Source organism: Oenanthe melanoleuca, chromosome 3 (assembly GCF_029582105.1).
Source record: "Oenanthe melanoleuca isolate GR-GAL-2019-014 chromosome 3, OMel1.0, whole genome shotgun sequence".
In the NCBI taxonomy this organism is placed as follows: Eukaryota; Metazoa; Chordata; class Aves; order Passeriformes; family Muscicapidae; genus Oenanthe; species Oenanthe melanoleuca.
In genome coordinates this window covers 60597050-60624046 of record NC_079336.1, presented here as the reverse complement: position 1 = coordinate 60624046, position 26997 = coordinate 60597050, and the positions used below count along the sequence as shown (strand labels likewise).

The window sequence follows — 26997 nt, the reverse complement described above, 5'->3', positions numbered from 1 at the left end:
GGAATGCAGAAGTCTGTTGCATTTTCTTGGCATCTAACCCAAATGAGAATTGCCTGGAAATGCTGTCAGCACATTTTCACTCTTTAGAAAACATGCTACAGGGTTCTGAGGAAGAACAATCAAATGCTACTTAGTGAATTCCACTTTATGTACATTGAATTTTTCATTCTAGGATTAAAAGAGAAAACAGGAAAGATGGGAAAAAAATGGAAAAAATTGGAAAAAAAAGATGGAAAATAGCTGACAAAAATGAACTTTCTTGAGCATATGGGGTAGGAAAACAGTGATATCAGCAGAACTTTCTTAATTACTGCTTCTATTATATACTTTATATCAGATATATTTATGGTCTCAGGGTAAGTTCATCTCATTTTACAGCTACTATCTAGCCAGTTTTCATTCTCTGAGGGATATATCAGATCTACATTTTGTGTAATGTAAGAAATGAGACCAGAAAGCACTTTGATACTTACTAACGGTATTTCCAGCTGTAAATTTTACAGATGAACTCATTTTATTTTCTTCTGGCAGATCTGATGGTTTCACAAGAAGTGGACTAGTAGGGTTAGCATGATCTAGATGGAAAAACAAATCTAGATAAATTAACTTATTCCAACTAGCCTTTATTTCTGGCAGCAAAGCTTTACATTAGTTTTCTGCCCCAAGTGCTGCACTCAAGAATAAAATTGTAATATTTTAACTCAGAAATAACACTATTACAGTATTATGCAGTACTTCTGACCACAGAAGAACAAGCTTTATGAATGCAGGTTATGATCTCCATGTTCAGTTTGCTTCAGTATTTAATGAGGAAACCCAGACATTCACCTGCAGGTCCAAATCCAATCTTGATCATGATGCTTCTGGACTACTCTCCAAGAAACACTGTGCTAGAGATAGCAAAATCCTCACTGTAGCAAATGGCCAATTCAAGCTCTGCACTTATCTGAACAGCAATTCTTAACTCAGTTATGATGCTTGTTACAACTCCAGATTTATTCATCCTTGGCGAAGGAAAAAAGTAAGTATGTTCAAGGAAGTAAAGCCAACTCCAACTGTATGAATCTTCCCAAATTAGCAAGATAAAATATCCTACCACTTCCAGTTCTTTTAAGCTCCATTTCCTGCATGTGAATTTTGCTTGGAGTCATTCTTATAGGAACTGGGTGCACAATTGCTGTGTCCTGTGGAAGAGATCACAGTTATGTTAACCTAGTTAAATCACTCTTAAAAGAGTCTGACACCATGTGCAATGTCAATTCTAAACAAAATTTCATAGATATAGTTTACTTGCACAGCTCTAAGGAACTGAATATACCCAGAAAACCGAAGCTCTCTAAGCTGTAGTCTCTGTAATGTTAACTTAGCAAAAAGGGCCCTAGAACATGTTTCTATAGATAACTGCAAGTAGGACCTGAATTTTACCAGCTTTCCACCATTTCTGGCACATCAGACATCTGGTACTTTGAGCACATCTTCCAAAAAAAAAAAAAAAAAAAAAAAAAAAAAAAAAATTACAATTTAAACCCTGACTCCTCAGCTTTACTTATAATGCCTCAGAAAATAATGGCCTCTCTAAATGGTATGAGTAATGCTCAATGACATAGGTGCTTTGTAGTAACTTCAGATATTTTCTGGAGTCTATAAAATAGCAAAAATCTTCTAAACTTCAGTATAATAAGCCCTATGGAATATACCTCTAGGCAGGCATTGGCCTTACTTAGGCATTAGTTGTTCCAACAAGGGGCTCCATTTAAAGTACTTTATAGATAATCCTTTCCATTTGGTTTGAAGACTGACTGCACACAGCTTAAAAAAATAATTGCCAGACTCAGAAGCAACCTAAAAACATGGACATGGTTGTCTGAGGTTTTTTTACTGTCATCTATATTCAGAATATACAAATGGGTAGGCCAATGATAGTATACCCCCAGATTATATTACATTCTATCCTAGAAATAAAAAGAAGTTTCAAAAATATCTTTGTATCAAATTTAATCTATTCTGACTACTCAAGTAGATCAATTGCAATACATCTACATTGGTATTTTCTGTAATTATTTCAATGACTTGCACTACCTTTGTTGCAAGCAAACCCATTTTCACAGCTCAAACACTCTTGCTACAGGAAGCTTTTAGGAATAGTTACCACTTGAAAATATACTGCTTTTTCTTCCCACTGTAATGAGATTATCATGCAAAGATCACTTTTACTGTGTCTGCTTCAGACCTCTGCTGTACTCTAATGTGCAGCTTGTACAGAAGCCATGCCTCAAATAGTTAAATGGATTTTATATAATGCATTAATTTACATCATTAACCTGATTTTACATAAAACAGTGTGTTACCAACTTTGACTTACAAAAAGTATATTATGCTCCCATACTAAGGGATAGATGTACTGTTTTACTCTTTCCACTTATGTTTTACCTCCAAAGCAGCTGCTTTTCCAACTAAAAAAGAACTGGTCTGTGAATTTACTCTTTAGATAGTTATTAACACTGCTGTAGAAAGTTGATTTGTCCTTCCTCTGGGGAACCAGTTGTTCCACATATCATTCATATGCATCACTACTGAAACTGCTAAAACAAAAAGTCTGCCTTCAGCTAACTGAAAACTCATCATCATTTGTTCTTATTTTAATATGGAAAAAACCTCTAATCCCAAAGTCTGTTGCCTTAGCAAGTATCAAAGATGCTCACCATTCTTTTCTAACTATAAGCACTTCAAGAAAAGGACTCAAGAATGTGATCAGCCACAAAAAAAATTTTGCATTCCCAGTAAATTTCTCTTTATACATAGACACAAACATATACTCTATGTAATAGAGTTTTTCATATACTATCACTTTTTAGATTATCAACATATAAAAAAATTCAAACCTTTCTGTCATCTGCTAATTATGTGTGAAAATAAATTACTGTCTGATTGCGGAAACAAGACAGTGATAGCTCTCTACTGTCAACTAATTATACACAGCAAGTAACAACAATAAACTAATTTGCACCATGTTTACCTCATTAAAACATAAAATACAGTATTTTTAAAACAAAAACAATCTCAGATGAAAGAGGACTGGTTTTTGATTTAAGTAGGACATTTTCACTTGTTTTGAATGTTTATTAAAGGTTAACTCTTTGCATGGGGAACAGTGCCATTTGAATTCCAGCTCTCAGCATATAGAAATGCTATTTCTACATGTGTTAATGTTGAGACTGGAGTGCTGATGTATTGAAAATCACTATATATTTATGTATTATATATTTTCAGACTTGACAGCTTTAATACTAAAATCAGTTAAATATGTATTATGTGCACCTATTATATTTTGTTACACAATCAAATGGACACCAACACCATAATTAATTAAATTAAAATGGACACTTGGTGCTAATTAAGGCTGTAAAACAAGCAAGATGAAAGCAGCAGCTAAATACTGCATTTCTAATGCATTTCAGAACTGCTTTAATGTCACATGCTGTAAAGCTTAAAACCAGCAGAACTTGAAACACTGTAGTGTATTTCTGGCTCCCAAACTTGGCAAGGTATTTAACTACATAATCCTTCAGAGCACTCCTCACCGAGTAAAGCCTTAGAACACCACAGGTTTAGCTGGAGAGATATTAAAAGCCTTATAAATAAGTAAGTTGGTAAAAACACTTGGAATATGAAACACCACACCCATTAAAGCCCAGCAGCTTTTTTTCACAGAAGCTGGCACTGTTTTGTGCAAATCAGGCTCTGCAACTCAAAAAAAACCAAAGCAACGCCGAAGACAAAATTTTCACTAGAACTTGTTTATCATAGGGAGTGGCCCTTGCATCAACTTAAGACATTTTTTCAAAATATTATGTTTAAATGCTTTGCGAATGACAGATTTTGACAGAAGTGTTGCATTAGCTCAAAATCAACAGGAAAAAGGAATTCTTTGCAATCAGAGATTAAACATGAGCAGTACTAGAAAATTTATATTCTGAAAATAAGCAAACAAGCTATTTGCCACCATTCCCCAAAAAGCAGATCATGGAATCATGCATAATAGCTAAATACAATGAATGGAAATTCAGTGTTAATAAAATTAATTTCAAACAAGCAAGCTAAGTGATTGACTTACAGGATCAGCTGGTGCAATGTTAGAATCAAATTGGGTCAGAGTTTGTGAGCTTGAAGAGCGTTCGCTAAATGTCTCCCACTGCTGAACAGACAGAGGAGAGAAGTCAGCATGATGAGGAAGATGGGAGTAAAAGATCACTGAGGAGATTTAGCATAGTAGTTCAGAGGTTGCACTGGAAAGAACTATATTTGCACAGGAGAGTACTGCACTTGGGAAGCACACTAATATAAAGTATTTCTATTTCAGTCTGAGATTGTTGTGGAATCAAGTCTGTTATCTGTCAATATTAATCTTTATATTCACATTTTATAATGAAGATACAGGTGCACAGGTAACCCAGAAGTACCTTCAGAGTTCACGCTTGCCAATGAACATCACACAAGTAAAAGAATTGGTTAAGCCATTCATATAATTTAAAGATAAAAATCAGAGACACATTGTGTGCATTTGTAGTCATAAAATCCACAGAAAGTTCCTCAGCTTTGTAGCTGCTAAGTTTCAAACCTGTTTAAGTAAATGCTGATTTTCTTATAAAACCTCAGACAAATGAACACTGTGCAGGTTACTCCAATCACACCACTTTAGCTTGCCAGTGCAACCTCCAAGAAGTGATTCTACGCTGTAAAAGAGCATTTTCACAAGTCTAAATCACTGACAAGGCAAAGAATTAAATTCAAACATACTGTTGATTGCTAAAAGCAAATAAGTCAATCTCTGAACAATTTTATAAGATATGGGCATGCTGTATCAACACATGGCTGTCAAGAATCCTCATGCAAACTGAGCCACAACTGGATCAACAAAGCATCGAAGTACATAAAATTAGTCTGTGATCTGGAAACTTAAAATTAAAAAAAAAAAAAAAAAAAATCACAAGAAGAATGCTAAACTTGTTATATTTTGGTAAAATAACAAGTAAATACTAAGCAAGTTTCAAACACTACAAATACAAGTCTCAAAAACCAAAAATACATTTTTAGTCCTCAGAAAATTGGGCAAAAATTATGTTTGTTACAGTTGTGGAAACAACTTGGGTGTTGGACGCTATGACCCTTGCAGGTCTATTCCAAACTCAGAGTATTCTGTGTGTGATATTCTTATCCCATTTCTATATGTAAATCAATCTAATGATCCCAGAAGACACAGGACAAACTATATGGTGTTAGTCAACCTAATCTCGTGTTCTCTTCTACACCAAACTATATTCACTGAACAGCCTAAATAATTGTTTACAATCAATGAAATGAAATTCAGAAAAATATTAACTAAATTTGTAATTGCTGCCATGTGTGGTAAAACTTCTTGTAGAGAAAGAGTCTTATCTCCTCATTTCAAACTTTAACTGAGGGCAAGCATTATGGAACTCTATTCGTATGGGAGTGGGTATGTCTTCTTGTTTCTTTGCTGTGGTTTTCTGTTGGTTTGAGGGGTTTGTTTGTATTTGTTTTTAACACAGAAAGCTACCCTCTTCATGGACAGAATCAAACAAAACCCTTTTAGTAAGGATTCCCAACTGCTCTGTCCCTGTTTAACACTCCTTGTATTAAACAGCTCATCTCTGTGTCACTCCACCCCATCATGAAGAGGCAGCATTGCAAGTAGTTTGGACCTATACAAACTTGTTAGTGAGCCAGTTTTTACTAAGTCAGAAATTTAAATGCCAAGTTCTGCCAGCCTTTCTCCTGATTTGGCCTCTTGCATTTGCATAGCTGCTCATTTTCATGAAAGATATTAATATTATTTTAGGTCTACCACTACCTTTTTAAACTTGATTTGGCCAGTGGCTTCCCAGTTACTAGTGAGACTGGCAAACAGACCATTTGATTAAAGAAATATTGTTAATTTTTCCAAAAATTCCATGGGGCACACCGCACTTATGTTATAGTTAAGATAAATGGTGAAATACTATTTGTTACAGATGGATGCTTAACCTAACTTACTGCCCTGCTCTGAAGCCAAACTGCAGGTACCTTTACTACTTGACCTTGTGCTCCCAGCTAGACAGAGACAAACAAATGCCAACATCTCCCAACTACTCTAGGAAATGTGCTGCTGTGCTTCATCCTGAAATTTTACCAGAAGCCAGCTACTGATAATTCTCCCATTAACAGAAAGTTAAATATATTAAGAATCAACTGGACTGCATCTCAAACTCTGCAAAATTTAAAAACATTGACTGGGTAAAACTCATGCTAGCTAAAGCTGAAGTATTTGTCTGGTAGATTTGCAAAAATGTTCTAAAATTACTTTCAAAAGATTAATCACTAGAAACTAAAACTCACAGTAACCTCAACCATTATGAATAGAACACCAAGACATTTGAAACAAGGTGTAACAGTTGTGAACTTAATAGTAAATCTCCATATCTGTGTTAAAGCTTGTATGAGAAATGTATGATACCAGTTTTCAAGAAAAAAGTCTGTAGTGGGCTTTTCTACTATTTTAAGCTTCAAAATCTAAGTGCTCGGCCTTGAGTCTTGGATGGAAAAGACATCTGTAGTGAGAAAGAAGTGATGAGTGAAGAGATGAGAATGTGAAGCATGTAGTATATCCAAAGTAAGGTAGATTTTCATGGTGCTCTTTATTCTGAAGTTTTAAACTGATGTCTTGGTCTATATTTGGGAGCCTCCAGTAACTGGGCCTGGCAACTGCATTCTATAAATCAACTATGAGCCAGAAAGAATGGAGTAACCAACAGCTTTGGGACTAACAGGATGAGACTGCCTGCAATGATAGAGAATACAAAGATGCAGAGATTTTACAAGCAATTCATTTGTTGATGACACTTATAAGAGTTTGAAAGAGGAAACAATTAGACTGCTGCCTGCAGCAATACCAGAAATTTTTTCATGGAATTAAAACCTTGAGGACTTTGACCTGACTCATGCTGAAAAGAAAACGTTGAGAATAAAGAAACATGCATAGCAACACATCTGAAAAATCAGAAATTCCTTTGTGTTAGAACAAAAACTAAACTTTTAGTTCAACTCTTATTTTAGTACAGTTAGTATCCAGTAGTACAGCTACTGTGAGAACTTTTCCAAGCCTCTTAAGTTTAAGTAGACTTTCAAAAGGAAAATGCCACTTTATGTGAATGGACAGTCAGTTTCATAAGTCAAGATTCTGGCTGACAGAATTGTAATTCACTTTGTGCCACTAGTGGAATTACCCTATTCAATTGGTTTGAGTTGCATTAGATACTGAAGCAATGTGTTCAATTACGATGCAGGTTACCAAATTATTAGCTTAGTAAATCTTTATTGAAAACACAAGGGAATGTGTCTGAGCGAATTTTAATACAGATGCAGACATTTATAGCTTTTTAGCAACGACTGAATGAATATCTATTCCACCTCCCCCTTAAGATATAGCTTCCTACCAGCAGTCTGAGTCACTCTGTCAAACAGAACAACTAATAATCATTAAATAATTTCCAACATTTTTTTAATTTGCTAAGGATGTGACTATGAGGCTAGCATTTGCCCTTACAAGGAACAGCAGACTTTAAAAAGTCCTTCCCTCCTGAGAAATGAAGGAAGTTTCCTCTGCTCCAAACTTTAATCCAAAAATGTGCTTATTTTCTGCTTCATGCTGACTTCTCTTCGGTTTGTCTAAATCTTTTACTAACAATTTTCTATTCACTTGATGTCTAACAAAGAAAGAAAAATAACCACAAAAAGCTCTTTTAATAGAAGGCAATACTCAGCTACTGACAGAACTATCTTCCATGTTAATGAAAGTTTTCAATTGTTATTGAGTCCCAAAAATAGTTTTCCAAAAATAAATTTCATTATTATTTCCCTGTTTCCCCCTCTCATAATGAAAAGTAAGCCTACATCAGCTTTGTATATGGCTGCAGTCAGAAACTCATTTGGGGATCTGAAGTAGCTCTTAAAGCATTGGTTTATTCTAAGAGACAAAAATGATAAAACAGAGCAACAAGAAAAATCTAAGCAAATAACATTTGTGGGGAAAAAGTATTAAAAATACTGCTTGCTAACTTCACTTTCACATTGCCACAAAATACAGCTGTACTGCAGAAGACTGCATATATAGCAAATATATATGCTTAAGGATGATGAGGCAGAAGTACGTAACAGTAAAAATTTAAGATTTAAATAAATTTAGCCAATGGCTGCCTTTAGATTCAGATTCAACTCAGCTTCTGAAACAGGGTCATGACTGCTCAACGTTACTGGTGATACTTCAGGCTAAAATCACCTCCAGAAATAAGTTTCAATGTCTAGATCTGTCCAGAAACTTATTCTGTAGTTTAGCAAAAGTGTCTGCTAAAAAATTCTTCAGAGGCAACAAAAAACTCCAACCAAAAACATGCCCTAAATGAAAAAATCAGGAATTAATTCAACTTTTCCAAAACACGCTATGAGATACATTTTGTGATTAATATGAAGCTTAATTACCATTAATGAAATTTGAAATAGTATCTCACAATGAGGTAGAAAAATCAAAATGAAAACTTTTTTTTTTCTTTTTGCATTTTAACACAGAACCTTCTTGTGTCTGTTGTCCTGTTAACTGTTTCATGATTTGTGATCAGCAATTCACTTAGGACAAATTATGGATGCATATACAGTTTACTTATTGACTGGCAGTGAAATAACTCTTAGATAAAAGTGCTAACCTCACTGCTCTGATTCAGTTCTGGCCAGGTCTGGTTTAGGGATGGCATTGATGGAGACTTGCTTGGAGGTGCTTCTGCTGGAGAGCCGGAGTAACCTACCTCACCAGTCTGTTCCCCAACTTCTGAAACGACAGGAATCACTATAAACAAAAATCATAAATTGCTTTCAGTTTATTTTTAGAAGAGCTGCTCATATCTCATGGAAAGTGCAAAGTACCCTCTCTTTTAATCTTTTTCAAGTGAATACTTAGCAGCAGACAAAACCCAAAAAACCCAAGAACTCTCCTAAGTTAAATACACTGTTCATCAACTACTATCCTTATTTTAAGGATGTTTCTGAAAACCCGAGTTTGAAGATTACTCTGTACCTATCCTCCTATACTCCTATCCTCCCAGAGCTTAGCCTTTAAGTAGCTTTTTTCAGATTACATATAGAATTAAGCAGTTTTTCTTACAGTATGAGAAAATAATTTCACACTAGCATTTATTACATCATATCCTGCACTGACATTTCATCTTACAGAAAAAAAATATTCTTGTATGAAAGGTCAGAGCAAAACCAAGATCTCAATGCAAACACAAAAAAATATGACAACAGGTTAAGAAAATAATTCCCTTAGATTAGCCCCAAAGAACATTAGTTTCAAGCCCCTTACTAAAACAGAGGTGTTTCCATTCATATTTTGCAAATTAAGTAAGTCTAGTAGCTGTCACATTGCAATTGTCCTTTGGCACTGTTTAGTTTTCTTTTGAAGTAAATCTGAACGGCAGATAAAATATTCTGTCTAAGACAGTAAAATTCTGTCTACAATGTCTCCTATTCTAGATATCACAATGCAAGCTAAAGCCAGGCATTAACAGCATCAAAAAACCTGAAAGTTCAGATTATACACTGTACAGTGTATAAGTAACAGGAACAGTTGAAAAAGAGACTGATAAGGAGCTAGACATACTAACATTATGTCAGCAGTTCACAAAATTAAAACTCTGGACAAGACAAAATACTATACAAAACAAACAAACAAAAAAAGTTTATTTAACTGCCATTAAAAAGGACTGCTTCATGGGTATGTGATTGAAGATGACTGCCACAAGTGTATGTTGCACCAAAATTGTAAAATGGATTGGTTTCTGGTTCCTAAAGAGTTGAACTCTGCAGCCTTCTCTTCTACTAAGACAAGTCAATATTCTGCCTGCTAATTCTCATTTGGAAGAAGCTAATAACAAATCCAATGTCACACTGAACTGAAAACACTTGAATACTTGAACAGTCAGTGGTGACCACCTGTACCTATGAAAAGTAACAACCCATTATTGTCTCCAAAGAGATGCCATGGATAGCAAAAGGCACAGCCAAAACACTGAAGTCCAAAAAGAAATTAATTGTGCCACCTTGAGGTTAGGGGCAACTAAAATAGGTTACATCAAGGTGTCAATATCACCAAGTAGTCAAGCTGACATGCAGTGGTAATTGTAAACAAAATAAGTCCTAAATATGCCAATGGCAATATTTTGGAAATACATATTGCATGTTAATGGCTCTGAAGTGTAATAAGAATAAAAAATTTCTATTAAGTTAAAAAACTCAAAATTCTCATTTCACTGACAGTACTCTAGATAACTGAACTAACTTTCAATGTTAAACAAAGTCAAATGATAAGGCTGAAATTATTATGGATAGACTACATAGCCATCTGTAATTCAAAGAATTCTGCAAATACCTACAGGAAAGATGCATATGACATTCTATAGAAAATTTTAAGGGTTAAAGACATAAGGCATGGCAGATTCTTTTTCTTATGAAGAAATAGCATGGCTGCACCAACCCAAACAAAAATTCACAGAAAAGCAAAACTTGCTTTTCAACTTTTGTAAAGGTTGGTAGCTTTTACTGAGATAAAATTGAGTTTGAAGAAATTACAATTCTGTAGAGATGTACTACTGTACTAGAAAAATGACCAACTACACAACTGCTTAATTATACAATAAGTCTATGTCATGTGAGAGAAATACATATTCCTAGTCATTAAACCAGATGTAAAGTAAGACCGTATCTCAAACAGGTCTGGAACACCTGCAGCTGGTCACATAGTGGATTCATAGGGGCTGATGAGAGAGAGGCTGATAAGCTCATCATACTTCTTCCTTTCCTGTCTGAACACAGGAAGAGGGTGCAAGGAGCCCTCTGTTACTCCTCCTTCTGATGGCCACTAGTCCAGAAGTCAAAATGGAAAAAAGCAGCACTTTTCAAGTGCAGAGGAGAACTGCAGAAGATTAATGGGAAACTTTCTAACAAAAGAACAGGATTAATAATGACACTGTTGAAATAAAGTTTGCCATCTTGCACATTGGTTTAAAAGACATTCAAGCAACTTATCCTCTTCAACAGTTTGACTGTACATCATTCATACTGAGGCATGTAGGCAGAAGATAATCAACCATCTCTTTCTCTGAGAAAGTTTTATCCCACACAAAAAGTGCACTCAAAAAGATGCTCTAGTGTCTCTAAGTTTCTAAATACTTTATAGTTTTTATCTCTAAGACAATTTTGGAAGAAAGTTTTATTGAAATACAATTTTTACAGGAACTGAAATGAAAAATTATTACCAAAATTTAACTGATTAAGCTTTCTAGGTTGATTTACAGTTCCTAAGATGAACAATGGTAATTCATCATGTGCAGTAGACAAACATCAATAACTTTTAAATTAATAAATGTATGCTGGAGATGTGGACTGTTGTAACTAAACATAAAACTATAGCCACATCAATAATTTCATCTAAAGTATTTTATTCACTACAGAAGTTTTGGCAATAACTCATGTTATGTGCTAGGTAAGATAAGCTATTTTCAATACTGCTGACCCAAAAAAATAAATAAATAAATACATAAATAAAATAAAGCTGATTGGATAAAACCCCACAAGTTTGCAAAAAACTGTGATTTTTCATTGTAACTCTTAACAACTGCAGAATAAAGTATCAATCAGATTTTTATATTTTTCAGGCATTGCTGATAACCTTTTAACATTCACTAGAACAGGATAACTTCCCTTTAATATCAGAGGAAGCAGTTTTGCCTCAAATTACTTAAAAAACTGCTTAATAAAAGCAGTTTTGCCTCAAATTTAAAGACTTCGTACCTCATGAAAGTAACTCAGAAGTTTTATATTAACAAAGTTCCCTGTAAAATGAAAACAATAAACATACACATAACACTTTTTGGTTTAATGTCTGATATATAAAGTTTCCAGGCAACTTTAGCTGAAATCTGCTACCAACAGCAGCAATAGAAGATCAAGACAAATATAGCTGCTGGGTGTGGACTTTTTGGGGGGGGGGTTTAGGTGTTTTGTTTTTTATTTTTTAGTAACAACGGTTTACACAAATAAATGTTATTTCACTTCCTACCAAGATTTTTGCTTGATCACCACTTTAAGACATAAATGGAGAGAATGGGACGGTTTTAGACATTTGCTAGGTATTAGTCCAATTAAGATATTGGCTTCATCATTCAAATGCTTACTCATACTGAAAACACTTCAGCAACAGCTCTTTGAAGAGCCAATGTACTCCCACAGAAAATGGGTACATTATTAAAGCAGAAATAATAAGAAACACAGTATCTAGTTTAAGAACTCATCAATAATTTTGAGATACATATAAATTATTTGGGATTATAGTCTGTGACAACCTACAAACGTAGCAACAAGAGAGTCCCCTGAAGTATTTAGTGAAAATAAATAAAACTCTAGCAAGTTCTAGTACCTGTGCAATCAGAATATAACCTGACTTTCCAAGCAAAGACTGCTTATTAAAAAGTAATCTAAATCAGCTTTCAAATACTTAGTTTCCTTTATCTATTTTAAAATAGAAAAGATAAGATAGCCACAGACATCCTGTTTTTAAACACTACTTTAACATGAACAGGAGTTTGTTTTTCAGTTATGGGACTGAGTTTTTGGCACATATTAACAAGCACAACTCATACATTCAGTGGTTTCTCTGGGAGTATCGAAAGGTAAAGGCCAATGCACAGAACAACTAGGTGCCAACACAATGAAGGATAAACCTGCTTTGAAGCCAGGAGGTGATTTAATTAAGTCTGTGGTACTGATCCTGCGTTTTTAAACACCTATCCTGCATTGAATCTGGGAATATTTTTCAAGTACCTTTGATACTTAGAAACTCATGCCATATTTTCACAAATGCCGATAAACAGAATAGCTGGCCATGAATAAAATCCATAGTGTGACTTCTTGTCACAAATTTTGTTTTTGTCAAAAAAATTTTGTTTTCCTTAACCTTTAAAGGACATTCAGTATTTCCAAATGTAATAGTGTATGTGTACTGTTCCTAAATAACTGCCCTCTACAGAAATATGTACATGCCCAAAAAAGATTATTGCTTTGAGCAATAAGACTTCTAAAAATTGCACAATGCTTTAGTACATATTGACAAATGCTTTCTGCTCATACAAAGAAATATCTGTTGTAACAATTAGACCATAATTTTAGAATACTGACATTTGTGTTGAACCCATATCTTACCCGTTGAGTCTTCCAAATCAATCAGTTTGGGCATTAAACTTTCAGGTAACTTTTCTGGTAAATCATACCCATTCTTCCTAGCAACTACCAGATGAAATGCAGCACAAAACTCGTCCAGTGTCAGTGCACCATCTTTATCAAAATCTGACAGTTCCCTAAGAAGGAAAACTTAGTATAAATACAGTTTCTAAGGCTATTTTATTTCCAAAAGACAAGCTTCCATTTAGCTACTTGGATGAGCAAAGTTAATTGTTCACTTTATCCTACTAAACACTTCATATTAGCATTACACATGCTTTACTCTTCCAGATGATGAGCCTTCATTCATAACAGCTTACAGATAATTTAAAGTCACTTTTATCTCTCCCGGTTTTTAGCCCACTTAAGACAGTACTACATAATATTATTTGCCTCAGATTTTTGGCAAAGTATACTACTGAAATTATAGAGCTGAGGCAACATGATTTATTTCAAATGTGAAAATACTTTAAATAGAAACCATTACACTAAAAGAAAGATAGCAAGTGCCAAGGTAAGTAATTTAATGATAGCATGCAATGATGCAGTACAAATTCCAGAATACAATGAAATTGAAGATTTCAAAAGCTGGATTTGTCATCATGTACCATAAATTGTATTTAAAAATGTGAACATATACACTTCATTTAAATTTACTTAGACATAAATGAATAAATAAATACAGATAAGAAATTAATTATTTAAACTTAAATGCACTTTTAACAATAAAAACCTCAAATAAATTCCTTTTAACTCTGAAGAGTTTGAAATTTTCTCGAAGTGCCTTGTAAATAGTACCAGCCCAGACCCATTAAAACCCACTAAAGTAATACTGGCATAAATATGAGCAGGATTGAACATACTAGTCTAGTACCAAAATTTAACTCTTTCTAATGAGTAATTATTAGATGTCTACCAGATAGCTGTCATCTTTCTAAATATTTATTATTAGTAATTATTTTAAATAATCATTACACTTACCAAATATGAGAAAGTTCAAGAATAGGTAGTTTTGACTTAGTGAAAAATTCTTTAGCTGCAGATCCTAAAAAATTGCAACAATAATTTTTAATATCTAAGGCAAGTGAAATCATTAGAAGACTCAGACCTACTGTAAAGGTGATGAGATATTTAGCAATGGTTCTGGGAAAAATGGCACTAATTACTAGGGTTAAATTAAGGAAAAAGGCAAATTAGCTTCTAGTCTGTCTTGAATCACACTGAACTACAGGAGAATTTATCAGCAAAATGCAGAACTTCCTTCAAAATAGTATGCAAGCTTAAATACAAAACAAAGTCTTTGTAACAGAACTGATGCACTCATAATTATATTTTGTAAAGAATAACTTACCTGGTATAAATCCATTTAGATCAGGTTGAATGGTTTTAAACTGATTAACATAATACTGCCTTTGTTCATCAGTTATTTTCCAGGGGTCATCATAACTACTTGATTGCCTACGAATTTCATTTGCTGTTGTAGCTGATGCTACAGTTCGTACTGTTGTCTGGTCCTGAAATGAAATATTTTTCCTCAGTATTATCTACCTAAAATGCTTCTACGAATCCTCAACTTCTTGCCTTCAAAATATAAAGCATTGTTAAAACTCACAGTAGTTTAAAAACTGCAGGAAACCATCAGCAGATGGCATCTTCAGGATAATGACATGGTATTTTTGCACACTGATACAATATGGAATGACTGCGGGTATGTAAGCAGGAAAAAAAAAAAGCATGGCACATATGCATAAAAAGCTAAATACAAATGTTTTAAAGTCATAATTGTTGACATTTTTAAAATTAGTAGCTTTCATTTAATCATTCCAAATTAAGGCAACTCAAAGGAGCAAGTATCTGTTGGGCAAATAGCACTAAACACACAGCACAGATACACATCTGCAATGAAAATTATAAAGGAAAAAATAACCACAAGGATTGCAACATCAATCTGAATGAGGCAAATCAAATACCAATAAAGTGTCACACCTGGACAGAAGCAGGATGCATGGCTAAAAGAGCACTGGTTGGTGGGGTATCTGCAAAACTGACCCAATTTTCTTGATGGGGTGGTGGTGAATGGCCAGACCATATGGGATCACTAGAAGTAGATGAGCCTGAAATTAGAAGAAATATTTCCTTTTCAAAAGACAACCTTGAAAACAGAAAGAACTGTGGATATGGAAATATCTCCTGTCAGGGAGATATACTATAGAATGACGAGAAAAATGTAAACAAAAAAAAGTGCACCAAGGTGACAAAGTTTGCCTCCTGACATCTCACTCCTGTAGATTTTTACATTATGTTAGCTTCAATTTGCACTAAAAAGACAGAACTGAGGAATGAATTTATTGCAACACATGTAATATATAAATTGGATTTTACCCATTTAATGGGTTTTGAAAAAGTTAATAAACACTCCACATTTTCATTAAATTGAAATAAGCAACACCTGTGTGGACAAATACTATTTAAAAGTGGCATATGATATTATTATTCAATTTCATTATCAATATTGAACTTTTTTCCTTTTACGTTTTAGTTTGCCATTCAAACAACAAGTCTTGGAAATTCCTTTTAAGAATTGGGCGGTTTGGCACAGACAATCCTTTTCCTCTACATCATTTCTACTACTTAACTCAGCTGCTTAAAAAAAGGACAAGAATAATAAAAAGCATCCATACAGAATGCAGATATCTGCTATCTAATAACTATCTGGACTAGGTGAGATTCACCCAATGCCCTGCTATAATCTACTTCTGAAGAACTGCCAATGTTCATTAACTTAATATAAAAATAACAATGAAGCAATTACAAAAACCTATGACTATGCAGTGTTCTACATACAAAAAAAAAAAAAAAAAAAAAGTGAAACTGCAGTTGGAAATTAAAAATTTAAGGAACTCAGATCAGAGAGAAAATAAGATATTTATAACAAATCTAGAAGAATCCCAGGACTCCATTCTACTCCTCAATTCCTGAAAGAAATGCTGAACTCCTTAAATCTAAACACTTTGCACAAGTAAATGCCTTCTGTTCAAATATGCCAAATAAAGTCAAACTTAGATAAGAATTTTTGCCTTGTATGCAGAAACAGACTTTCTTTTAAAAAACAGGTCAGTTTCTTGTTTCTGTAAGCCCTCCACACAACAAGAAATGGGACACTGATGGCATAAATTTAATCCTGCTAGTAACATTTAATTTCAAGCAATGAACACCAAGAATTTCTTGTCATGATGATGACTAAAAAAACCTGCTATGCCAAGTGCATTCAGGTACAGGTAATCAATTTATGAAGCTGACAAACATCAACAGTTTCAGGTTCTTGAAGGCTTTATGACACTACACTGCAGTAAACAGAATGAAGGAAATATGAGAATCTGTGAAGCATGTTGAGGACTAACATCTTAAGTGACAGTATAATTGCTAGTATACAATACTGCTATCTAATACCTGGAACACACAATTACTCTTTCATTCTATAAACAAAAAATAATAAGAAAAAAGCCTAGAGCCAGTTTATCTTTGCTCTTTCCCTCCAGTAGTAAAAAACATACAGCGTTACATACAGTAGTCATAATTGTGCAGAACACATTTAATCTTGTATTACATTGAGTAAAAGTAGTATTTGCAAGAGGAGAAATTAATATAATTATTTTTTGGTGGAGGATCTTTTCTTTCTAAGTTAGCTTTAATATGATGAAAAGGTACTATTATAAAAATTTTGTCTGAAATTCATCTTCCATTTGTGGAAGCTGCTTATGCGGCCTGGAGGTATGAGTGACTTTATCCAGAAGTGCTGAGAATAAAGATAAGGTGTCTGACAATGCTTTATTTGCTCTGAGGTTCTTCTTCAGTAGTTCACCTAACTCTCAAACACTAGAAAGAAACTGAAGAGAAAAGCTCAGTCTCTTTCCACCTTGTCTCTTTCAGGACTAACAGACAGAGCAGGACAAGACCTTCCCATCAGTCCTTTTGATATGCAACACTCAAATTTTATTTTTGATACACTGACTTTCCCCTTCTCTACCTCTCAGACACCAACATTATTACCATTAACCTTATATATGTTTACTCCTCCTTCACTTCTCTCAACAACTTATCTTGGTACAATTCAATTCATATCCCACTTAGCACAGTATCTGTTCCAAAGCAGTACTTTGACAGCAATGGAAACACCAGTAGCACCAAACTGTGATACCTTCAGAGCACTTTACAGGTGTTGCAAGAACTGCTTCCTTTCTCCACTGTTCAAATAATATCAACAAGAACATTCTTGCTTTGCTGCTTTTGCTATTTACTCTCCAATGCAATGTTTTAGGACACAGGATGGAATAGCTGGAGAACACTGGAGAAAAGTTAGTAGTAACCATGAAGACCTGGATCTACACACATACTCATGGACTGCCACCAGCCAGTAACTCAATTTGACAAAACCAAATTGGAAACAGAAAGGTGGAAGAGAAATTGGAACAAAACTGGGTCACAAAGAAGACTCAAAGCCATCAGTCTACTTTTCTTTTATGATCTGTCTTCATTGTAACCAATGAGGAAAACCTTCAATGGTCTCTGTGCATCTTCATCAGTGAAAACACCTGCAACACCACTTTAAATGGAGAATAGGCCTAAGACAAACTATCAGATTTGAACAAGCTGGTGAAGTCTAATGCTCTACGTTTAGTATGAAGACTTAACAGATTCCTGTAGCTGCTCTATTTTTCCTCTAGCTTGAATATCTTACCAACACATTGATAACTAATGGAAAATTATTTTCTGTGCAATAAAAGCTACCCCCTTTTACTATGAGATTTAAATTGAAATGTAAGAAATGTGCTCTCTAGTTTACACATACTTTTCAGTAAGTATACAAATATGGGTTTACTAGAACTAAATTTTCAACTAACTCTGTAAACTAAGAAGAGTTTTCCTTATCAATCTGAGGTGAAACAAAACCAGAAGCTGAATACAATTCTGACATTAAGATAAAATGCTGGAGAGCTCTTATGCCCAGGTAAGAGTATGCCATAGCTTGTAAGAAGGCAAATTATCACCAGTTATTGGAGCATTAACTAGGGGACAAAGGACTATTCAGTCCCCTGCAAGCCCAGTAAGTATCTTAGAGCCCTGAATATGCAAGGGAACTATTAGCACCGTAAACATGTTCCACTTCTGTCCCTGACGTGTTCACAAAATGGTACAAAATCCCTCTCAAAAAGAAAAGAAGCATGGCTTAGGGCTGCAATTTCTTATACATATTCAGATATCAACACAAAACTCTGACATCATACCAAAGAAAGTTAACAAATAGCCTAGAACAGAACAGAAGAGCTCAGATTTTTAAAATTTGTTTTAGATCATTATTTGGATACTATCAACAAAAATACTCTGCTTTGCTTCCAGTCCCAACAGACTACAAAGTAATAGAAAATTATTTTCACATTCTACATGCCACTCAATTATCATTTGAAGAAATTTGTCAATGTCAGCAACACTCTAGCAGCTGGAGCTGTAGTGCAAAAAGAGATTAGTTTTTGCTCTCTTGTAACTATAGGAACAGGAAGCTCACATCTCATATACAATTCTGTTTCCTACAAGGTGTTCAGTCATCCACTGGATTATTCTGTGAAGACTTTTCCAGGTTGGAGATGCAAGCAAGAAGATCCAGAGCAAGGACATAAAGCTGTTAAAAAATCATGGTCTTATCTTAAACTGCTAAATCAAAGGCACCTGAAAGACTTGAGAGTCTCAGGTTTTAACAGATTTCACTGACATTTCAGGATGAGACATGAGCAAACTATAAAAAGTCTACACTATTTATAATGTAAATCAATGTCTGTCACTGAATTTTAATTCCTAATATTAAAGTAAAATAAATGCATCCTTTGGGGCTCTCTTTACAGAAATTCTCGAAGAGAGATGGTAACAAGCTTTGGCTTCTCATTTCATATTTGTAAGCACACTGAACTGGTGTCACAGTGCCTCCAAAACCAGTAATATACATATGAAGCATTAACACAATCCTAACTGAATTACTGGACAACACAGTGACAAAAAATTGTAAAATCCAAATTATTTTGCTCTGTTCAGATGAGAACAGGTTTTCTTCCTTTTTTTCCAAGGAATTGATAACTACATAAGTTATGTTTTAGATTTCTTAACGCAAGACAACGTGTAAGATTTTTAAAACCAACAACTGGGTTATTATAGCCCAATTCAACAGAGAAAGCACTGTTTAACTTTGTTCATGGTAGGAGTTATTTAAATACATCTTTTTTATTTTTCTTCATCAAAAAAATTAGACTTTATTTTTGCCCTTCTGGTTTACGCAACATGCTGTTTATTTTCTGACCCACCAGAAACACCTTCATACTTGTGGTTCCATGACTACAGTTGACAACCTCATTTCATGAAATAATGTTTGAGAATAAAGTGAAATACAAGCAGAGAGATGTGGGTTCTCATTTTGCTTGGATCACAAGTGAAATGGCACAGCACTACTGAAACTATAACACTTCACATGCTTTCTCAAAAACATGTGGCACAGGAATCAAGATAAGCTTGTAGTGCTGATCTTAAGAAAACTAACCAACAGTCTATCTGGTTCTATCTGATTCTGCCTAAATGTCACGAGAACATAATTCTTCTATAAACACTGTTCTTAAAATGTAGGATCAAGAGAGGGGGGGGAAACTATGAACTGCCTCAAACGGCTGAAATTCAAAGCAATAATTAATCAACCGCAGTGCAAAAGGATCATCCCCAGTAAATTACACTGACAGTTTTTCTTAAAGTAACATATGAAAAATCACTTTAGCATTGCCAGAACAGACCATCCTCCTATAATAGCATCTTAGAATTAATTACTTTAAATAAACTATGAGTGTGCTCCAGTATGAAATATAAAATCAGGGAACACCAAGCTAGTTCACATATAAGCTCAGAAAACTTCTGAAAAATTTACCCATTAAACATCACAGGGAAATCATTACCAAACTGAAATATTAACAAGGCATTACAACTTTAAGATAACAATATAGAATTCTTCAACACTAGGAAAAGTTTGCATACTGTCCTGGATTCTGACTTTTTAAGTGAGAAAAACTTCTCAAGTTAGAAATCAGACATACTTGTATTTCAGCTTTAGAGAAACACAAGTCAACTGAACTATAGGAGAAAAAAGTTTGAGAAATTGAGTGCTGACAGTGCTATGACTGAACCCTTAGAAGGGATTATATAAACAACAAACAGACTATTTTTTTTATTTTTCACAGTAAATTGACTGGGACTTAATAGGAAACAACATTCAGTACACTGGCATAAACCTCTGCATACAACCCACTTGACTTCTGAAGTTTTATTTTCTTATCCAACCAATTCTAATAGAATCTCTGTTACTCCATGGACGCTTAGAATTACAGAATGACAATAACTGAAGGGTAACAGACCAATTTTGGAATATCATAACTGAAATAAACCAAGCAATCACAGTTCAAGCTCAAACTACAGCCTACAAAATGCAACATTATTTAGCAGTACCATCAAAACCAAAACCTGAATTACAACTGTTCCTAAATTTATTAAGATTACCAGATATCAGAAAAGAAAACACAACGTTTTAAAATAAGACATATTAAGGGAGAGAGTTTTTAAATCTGAATACACTGATACAATAACAGGAAGGGTCTTCATGTTAAATGAAGAACATTAAAGGATGAAAAGCATCACTGAAACAAGTGGTTCTACCTTGACAGATTGGAAATGCAAAAGCCTCAGTTGTTTACATAAACTTTAAAGTAATCAAATTAATTGTTCTGGCAATTCAGCTAATCTACCAGAAATACAATTCAAGCAAACAATATATTATCTGCTGCCTTCCCTTGAGGCCCTCACATTTTCAGGTATACTGACAGCTTCTGCACAATTTCAACACGATTATCAGTTTTGTTTTAAAAACTTTCCACTGGAAAACTTAAACACTCTCTTTCCCTCCCTCCAAACCCTTAGCATTTCCCATGTGACACTAACAAATGGATGTGCCATACAAGACCACAGATTCCACAGTGCTGCTATCAACACAGACACTTGAATCTGCAAGGAAATTTCCAGGACTGGAAACACAAAGATAAACTGCCCTAAGCTCATTCATTATACGTATTTAAGAATTTCACAACTCTGGGTTACCACTGAAGCATAACAAGACATTTATACCTGGTTGTACTTCACTAAATGGAGGCCAGAAAGGCCCAGGTCCAGCAACAGGTCGCTCATTATTCCCTCCGCTGGGATGGCGGTTGTGCTTCCTCCATGCATGTGGAGAGGTTGGTGGCGATTGCTGTGGTGAAACAACTGGAGATGTGGACTCCTAATAAAACAAAGGCATCTTTTAAGTTTTTTACTACATAACTAAATATGCAAAAGCCTATCTAAAACCATTATTTCTAGAAACAATCATCACTGCAGTTACTCATTTTAGAGAGTGAAAATTTTAGTACTTATTAAAATGAGGGAACAGTATTGGTACAGTATAACTAGGACTGAACACATTTACATCAAACAATATAATCTAATACATTTTTAACTTTCATTCTTAATCAACATTCTTAAGTCAACAGCAATGCTGGGTTAAGTGACTTAGCTACAAAGGAAACTAGATTATTAAACTCACTTTCACTTGTGATAAAAGTAAAATGTAAATTTGAAACCAGGTCTCAAAAGAAATACTTACTGTACAATTTATTATAATACCAAATGTTATTCAAATGATTCACAGTTATTTACCTTCATTTAAAACAAGCCAGAATTAAGGATTGGTGACAAAAAAATCACCAAATAGGACATTTGGTTTTTTAATATGCAAAAACATAGATGCAATTTTTTAAAAAGAATGATGGCAGCTAGGATATACTTCTCTGCTGTACAACGTAATGTTGCCATGATACTAAGGCTCACACTTCTCTTTCATACTGTACTATACTGTACTATATTCTTCCTGAACAGGTGGGAATAAAGAGAATCACATATGCAATTTCTACATGGAATCAGATCTCGCAAGACATTCAGATCACCACTTTATTTCATTTCAAATAAAATACAAAGGAAAAATAATTTATATTGCACAAAGTATTCACGTAGTATATACTCCCTATATCTTTATCTTTTGAAATTCTTGTTTGCCAGTTCTGCCAATTTGAACTGAACTGTATTAGTGAAAACAAGAAAGCAAATCTTGAACTCCAGATATCCTGAAATGTATTAATAAAGCCAAAGACCTCAACATCTGTTTCAGGAGTACACAGAAAGTTTGGTTCTCTATGTAAACATGTGTTAACATACTATCAAGTACCAATAGGCAGACTGAATGTAGGCTTCCCCAAAATTACCCAGACTGATTTACTTTGCCTAATAATAATTTTCAATGGCAGGACGTTCTTATCCTTACTGGTACATGGGGGCAAGAGGGGAAGGAGTCAGGGTTTCCAGAGTACCACTTGCAGGCTGGAAAATGGAACTGAGGTTGAATGGCTACTGTGTTAAGCACTGTGCAACAGGTGATAGGAAAACCATGACACTGTATCACTTAAATCTATGAAAAGCTTCCTCTTCCACTGGCTTTTTTCCAAAGCCATCTTTTATCAAACAAGATTTGAAGGATGCTTGAATTTTTTAGACAAAACATCACAGAGTAAACGTAGAGAGAAAGCTATGCTTGGACACAGATGTTATTCATTTAATCCAATATTCTTACAAATCAGATGGTCCAGAAAGACACAGAAGAAAACCTGAGGCAGACAAATGTATGCTAGTCTACCTAAAGGAAACTACTCACTATTTCTAGTAACTGCATGTGAAAATTAAAACTTTGTGATCAGTCACCATGAAGCAGCCCTGCCCTAGGCTGAGAATTGTGACTTTTCAGTAAGCCTCTACCTAACAGCTGGTCTTACACTGCTGGCAGAGGAAGAAATTGTAAATATGATCCCCAACTTCAATTCTTCTAAATCTTTACTTTACATGTGGTTCACGTGATTCTGTAAAGCATGTAGTAAGAGTAATCAGGTCATCAGAAGCCCAAACATAGGACATAATTAACTTTGTTCTCAGTGTACAAAACAGCATTATATCACAATTCTGAACATTTACAGATTTCCCACAACTGATATGGGGAACTGATTTTCACAGACTCCAAAATTATTAAACAGCAAAAGCATGTCACCAGCCCTGATGTCAAAAAACTTCTGGAAGAGGCACAATCCACATTTTTAGCTTTAGTGTCATTATAAGGCACACATTCCCAAACCATTTTAAACTCAATTTATTCAGCATTACTGTGGCACCATCTTTCCCTTGCACAATTCTAGCCACTCACAAACACAACTCATGGCATTCCTTCAGCTAGCTAACTAGAATGTTAAGAGAGCTAAAACCCTTAGCTGTTTCTTTTAAACATATTTATGTATACACACACAAATATGTGCATATATATCAAATGTCTTGGCCAAAACACTGATGGCTTGATGCAAATGTAAAGAATGAAGATGAAAGCCAAAAAAGGCTGGGGAGGAGGCAGGAGAGTAGAAACACTGACTCCCATTCAAAAGCAGTCACGGGAAAACACAATGAGCAGAGATTTACTGAAACTGCAATTACATACAGGTTCATTTAGCCCTTGTATATAGGTTATTAACTATGTATCTACCTTTACACTGGATAAAAAGTTATCAATTTTACCTAGAAAACATGGTTTATTGTATAGTTTCCACTTCAGTTTTGTCTTGAGCTTCACACTTTAGTAAACAGAGGCAGAGTAGTTTTATCAGAAGCAACTCATCCTCAGCTGCAATACATTTGTATAAACTTAGAGTGTTTTGAGAGTTTATGAACATGTTTGTTGCAACTGAGCAAGTAGGCTTGTTTGCTTCCACCTGTCCGATCTATTAATATAAGAAATTAATTTTCAAAACCTGAAACATCCAGAATCAGATTTTTTAAAGATAATTAGGAGATAGAGCCAAACTGATCTGCTCTTCCAAATTGTAGCATGTAAGAACAATTTGCTTACTGGTAGCTCAGTCATTTGAAGTTACCCACCTAATCTCTTTAGGAACTTTGAAAATTTTTCTCAGCATCTGCATGCTGTAGTAGATGTTTAATAGATCAGCTACTATTAAAACTTTACTTGCATAATTTTTTTTAGAATTTTCAATATAATTATATTTAAATCACTACCTTTCATTTTCCCTCTAGACAAATCTCATAAAGCATAAAGCAATTACAACATTCTGTATTTTCCTATGTTAAGCCACATATTTTATGTCTTTAAATGATTACAGAAAATATCTAAATAAAAGCATGCTGACAAATGTTTAATGTTTTCATGTTAAATCAAACTAATGAGGACATCCTTGTCAATTACTAATAAAAAAAAAAAAAAGGTTATAGCTACCAGGCAAAAATTAAGTAGTGCATCTTTATTCAGAGAAACAATTTCACATTTAAAACCATTGTAACAAAAGCATTATTTTTGTCAGACTGGAATTACAAAACTGAGACTTGAAGTACTCGGATATAAGAAGTTACTAAAAATAGCATGTTAATAAAAAAAGGTGATATAATATATGACTCTAAAGGAAGAGCCTTAGTGAAGACAAACAAACTGGCATAAGGCAAAAGGGACAACACTGTTCAGAGGGATCTCAGCCTCACAAGGGCATTATAAGCATACATGAGACAAATGAGATTATAAACCTTTTCCTGGTCTCACACATCTGGTCAGAAGAAAACCTCCTAATGAGAATTCCAGAGGCAATGAAGGCAGACATGGTATCTAAAGAGTAGCTTTAATGGTGGTGTGATCCAGGCCCTGATACCACCCCACCTGCTTATGAGTTAGTCAACAGATCCATCACAAAAAAATCTATGTAGTGATGGCAATTACATTGCAGAACCTGGCTTTAGTAATCAGCTGGCCTTCATATCAAAGAACAAAACGGCCCAAGGTTCAATGAGAACTTCTTCACCTGCAGCACTAGACATTTTTTGAGGTGGGATGTGTGGTTCAGCCAATTGAGGAAAATAATTATTAAACTAGAGACAAATTAAAAAGAGATCAATCACAGCACAAGAAATGATACTGGTATTTTTGTGATTTCTTCAACAAAGGAACTGCACTACATTTAACCGGAAGGTGAGCATACTTCAGCAGGGTGTCATACAAGATAGTTCCAACAATGTGGAGATTAATATAAAGATCTAAGGTGCAAAAGAACTGGCTATAGAAGGGGCAAAGCTGGATGGCATTAGAATGGGAATTACAAGATTGAAGGGAAGTTTCTAATAATGCTCTTGAATGACTGACCTGGACAATAACCTAATTTGATACTTTAGGTAACTGATTATGCACACTACATAGCATGCTTTCAAATTGTGACACCAAATGCAGCAACAGACAGATGGATCCCTTTCAGGACATAAGGAACAGTCAGCAATCAAATTTTAAAACGTAAAATACAGTTTTTCTTGCATAATCAATGTTAATACCAAAGGCCATAAAGAGAAGACTGGATGTACAGGTAAGACCCCTACCAGACCCCTACACTATGCCAATTATGACAGATTTGCTTTATTCACAGCTGCCAAGGTATATGAGGTGACATATACCAAGAAAAAACAGAAAAGAACCGTAGAAAATAATATTAATACTGCTGAAATATCACTTGGAACAAGAAATACAAATGTAGCAAAATATTTTAAATAAACACGAATTCAAATTGGATCACAGGCAGAGAAGGATTAAGGATTACTGGCAAGTGCTTTATGAACTGAAACTGAGAGTATGGATTGTTTTCTCAAGCAAAACAGAGCTGAAGTGGAATGCAATAGTTTTCCAGTAAATACTGGTAGTGCCCTGCAGCAAATACTAATTACAAAGCTGTTGAATGAATGGGCTGAGCTAAGTGGGAATTCCCACCATATTCCCATGAATATTCCTACTAAGGCCCTGGAATAGTTTTCCCCAACAAAGCCAGTGTGTCAAATTCTGTCTGCTACAGGTACCAAATTTTAGCTTCTCCTCCTAAAGCAGCAGTGACAGCACTAAACCAGTATGATCTGGAGTGCCAGTAATATGCTTAATGCACCCATAGGCAGAGGAGTACCTCGATCTTTACCTTTTATTTCACCCAGATATAGCAAGGTTCACCCTGTAAGCACTTCTCAGATACGTGTTTTTCAGATGCTAAAGTCTCAAAATCTATTGAAGCTAGATACACCCTTTCCCAAAAAAGAGGTGAAAGTATCCTAAAGCAGTACCTGATCAACATTGGATCATACTTAACAAAACTGAAAAAGTATTTGTTTTTTGGTTTCAACAGCAAAACACAAAATTGTCTCTCTCACCACAAACATTTAGTCACTCATGAGCTACTTTCAGCAGACATGAAGCTCCTCCTAATCTCAAAATGGTTGCTTCTTCTAAGAATTTTCAGTGCACTAACATTTTTAGTAATATAGCTGCTACTATCAAGGTATAGATATGTATATACACGGTGGTAGCACTCTTGTGTCACCAAAGTGCTCCTATAGATGTCAAACTGTCAGCAGAAGTGCTCAAATCAACTTAGCCTCTATTTTATAGGAATAAGAAATTCTGTCAGAAGAAAAAAAAAAAATTACACCCAG

General features: G+C 34.6%; 1 protein-coding gene across 28 annotated transcripts in view; it reads right to left on the bottom strand.

Moving 5' to 3' along the window:
- Positions 1-26997, bottom strand: part of REPS1 (RALBP1 associated Eps domain containing 1) — a 60578-nt gene that overhangs the window by 11280 nt on the left and 22301 nt on the right. For 3 of the 28 annotated variants that reach the window (XM_056488693.1, XM_056488668.1, XM_056488670.1), the window contains exons 4-12: positions 21529-21682; positions 15310-15437; positions 14675-14837; positions 14305-14368; positions 13306-13460; positions 8757-8896; positions 4115-4195; positions 1097-1184; positions 474-575 (exon numbers count right to left, since the gene is read on the bottom strand). In XM_056488693.1, coding sequence (XP_056344668.1) covers positions 474-575; positions 1097-1184; positions 4115-4195; positions 8757-8896; positions 13306-13460; positions 14305-14368; positions 14675-14837; positions 15310-15437; positions 21529-21682 — 1075 coding nt within the window. The remainder of the gene's footprint in view (positions 1-473; positions 576-1096; positions 1185-4114; positions 4196-8756; positions 8897-13305; positions 13461-14304; positions 14369-14674; positions 14838-15309; positions 15438-21528; positions 21683-26997) is intronic. The other 25 variants (XM_056488687.1, XM_056488688.1, XM_056488674.1 and 22 more) reach the window with 14 other exon arrangements.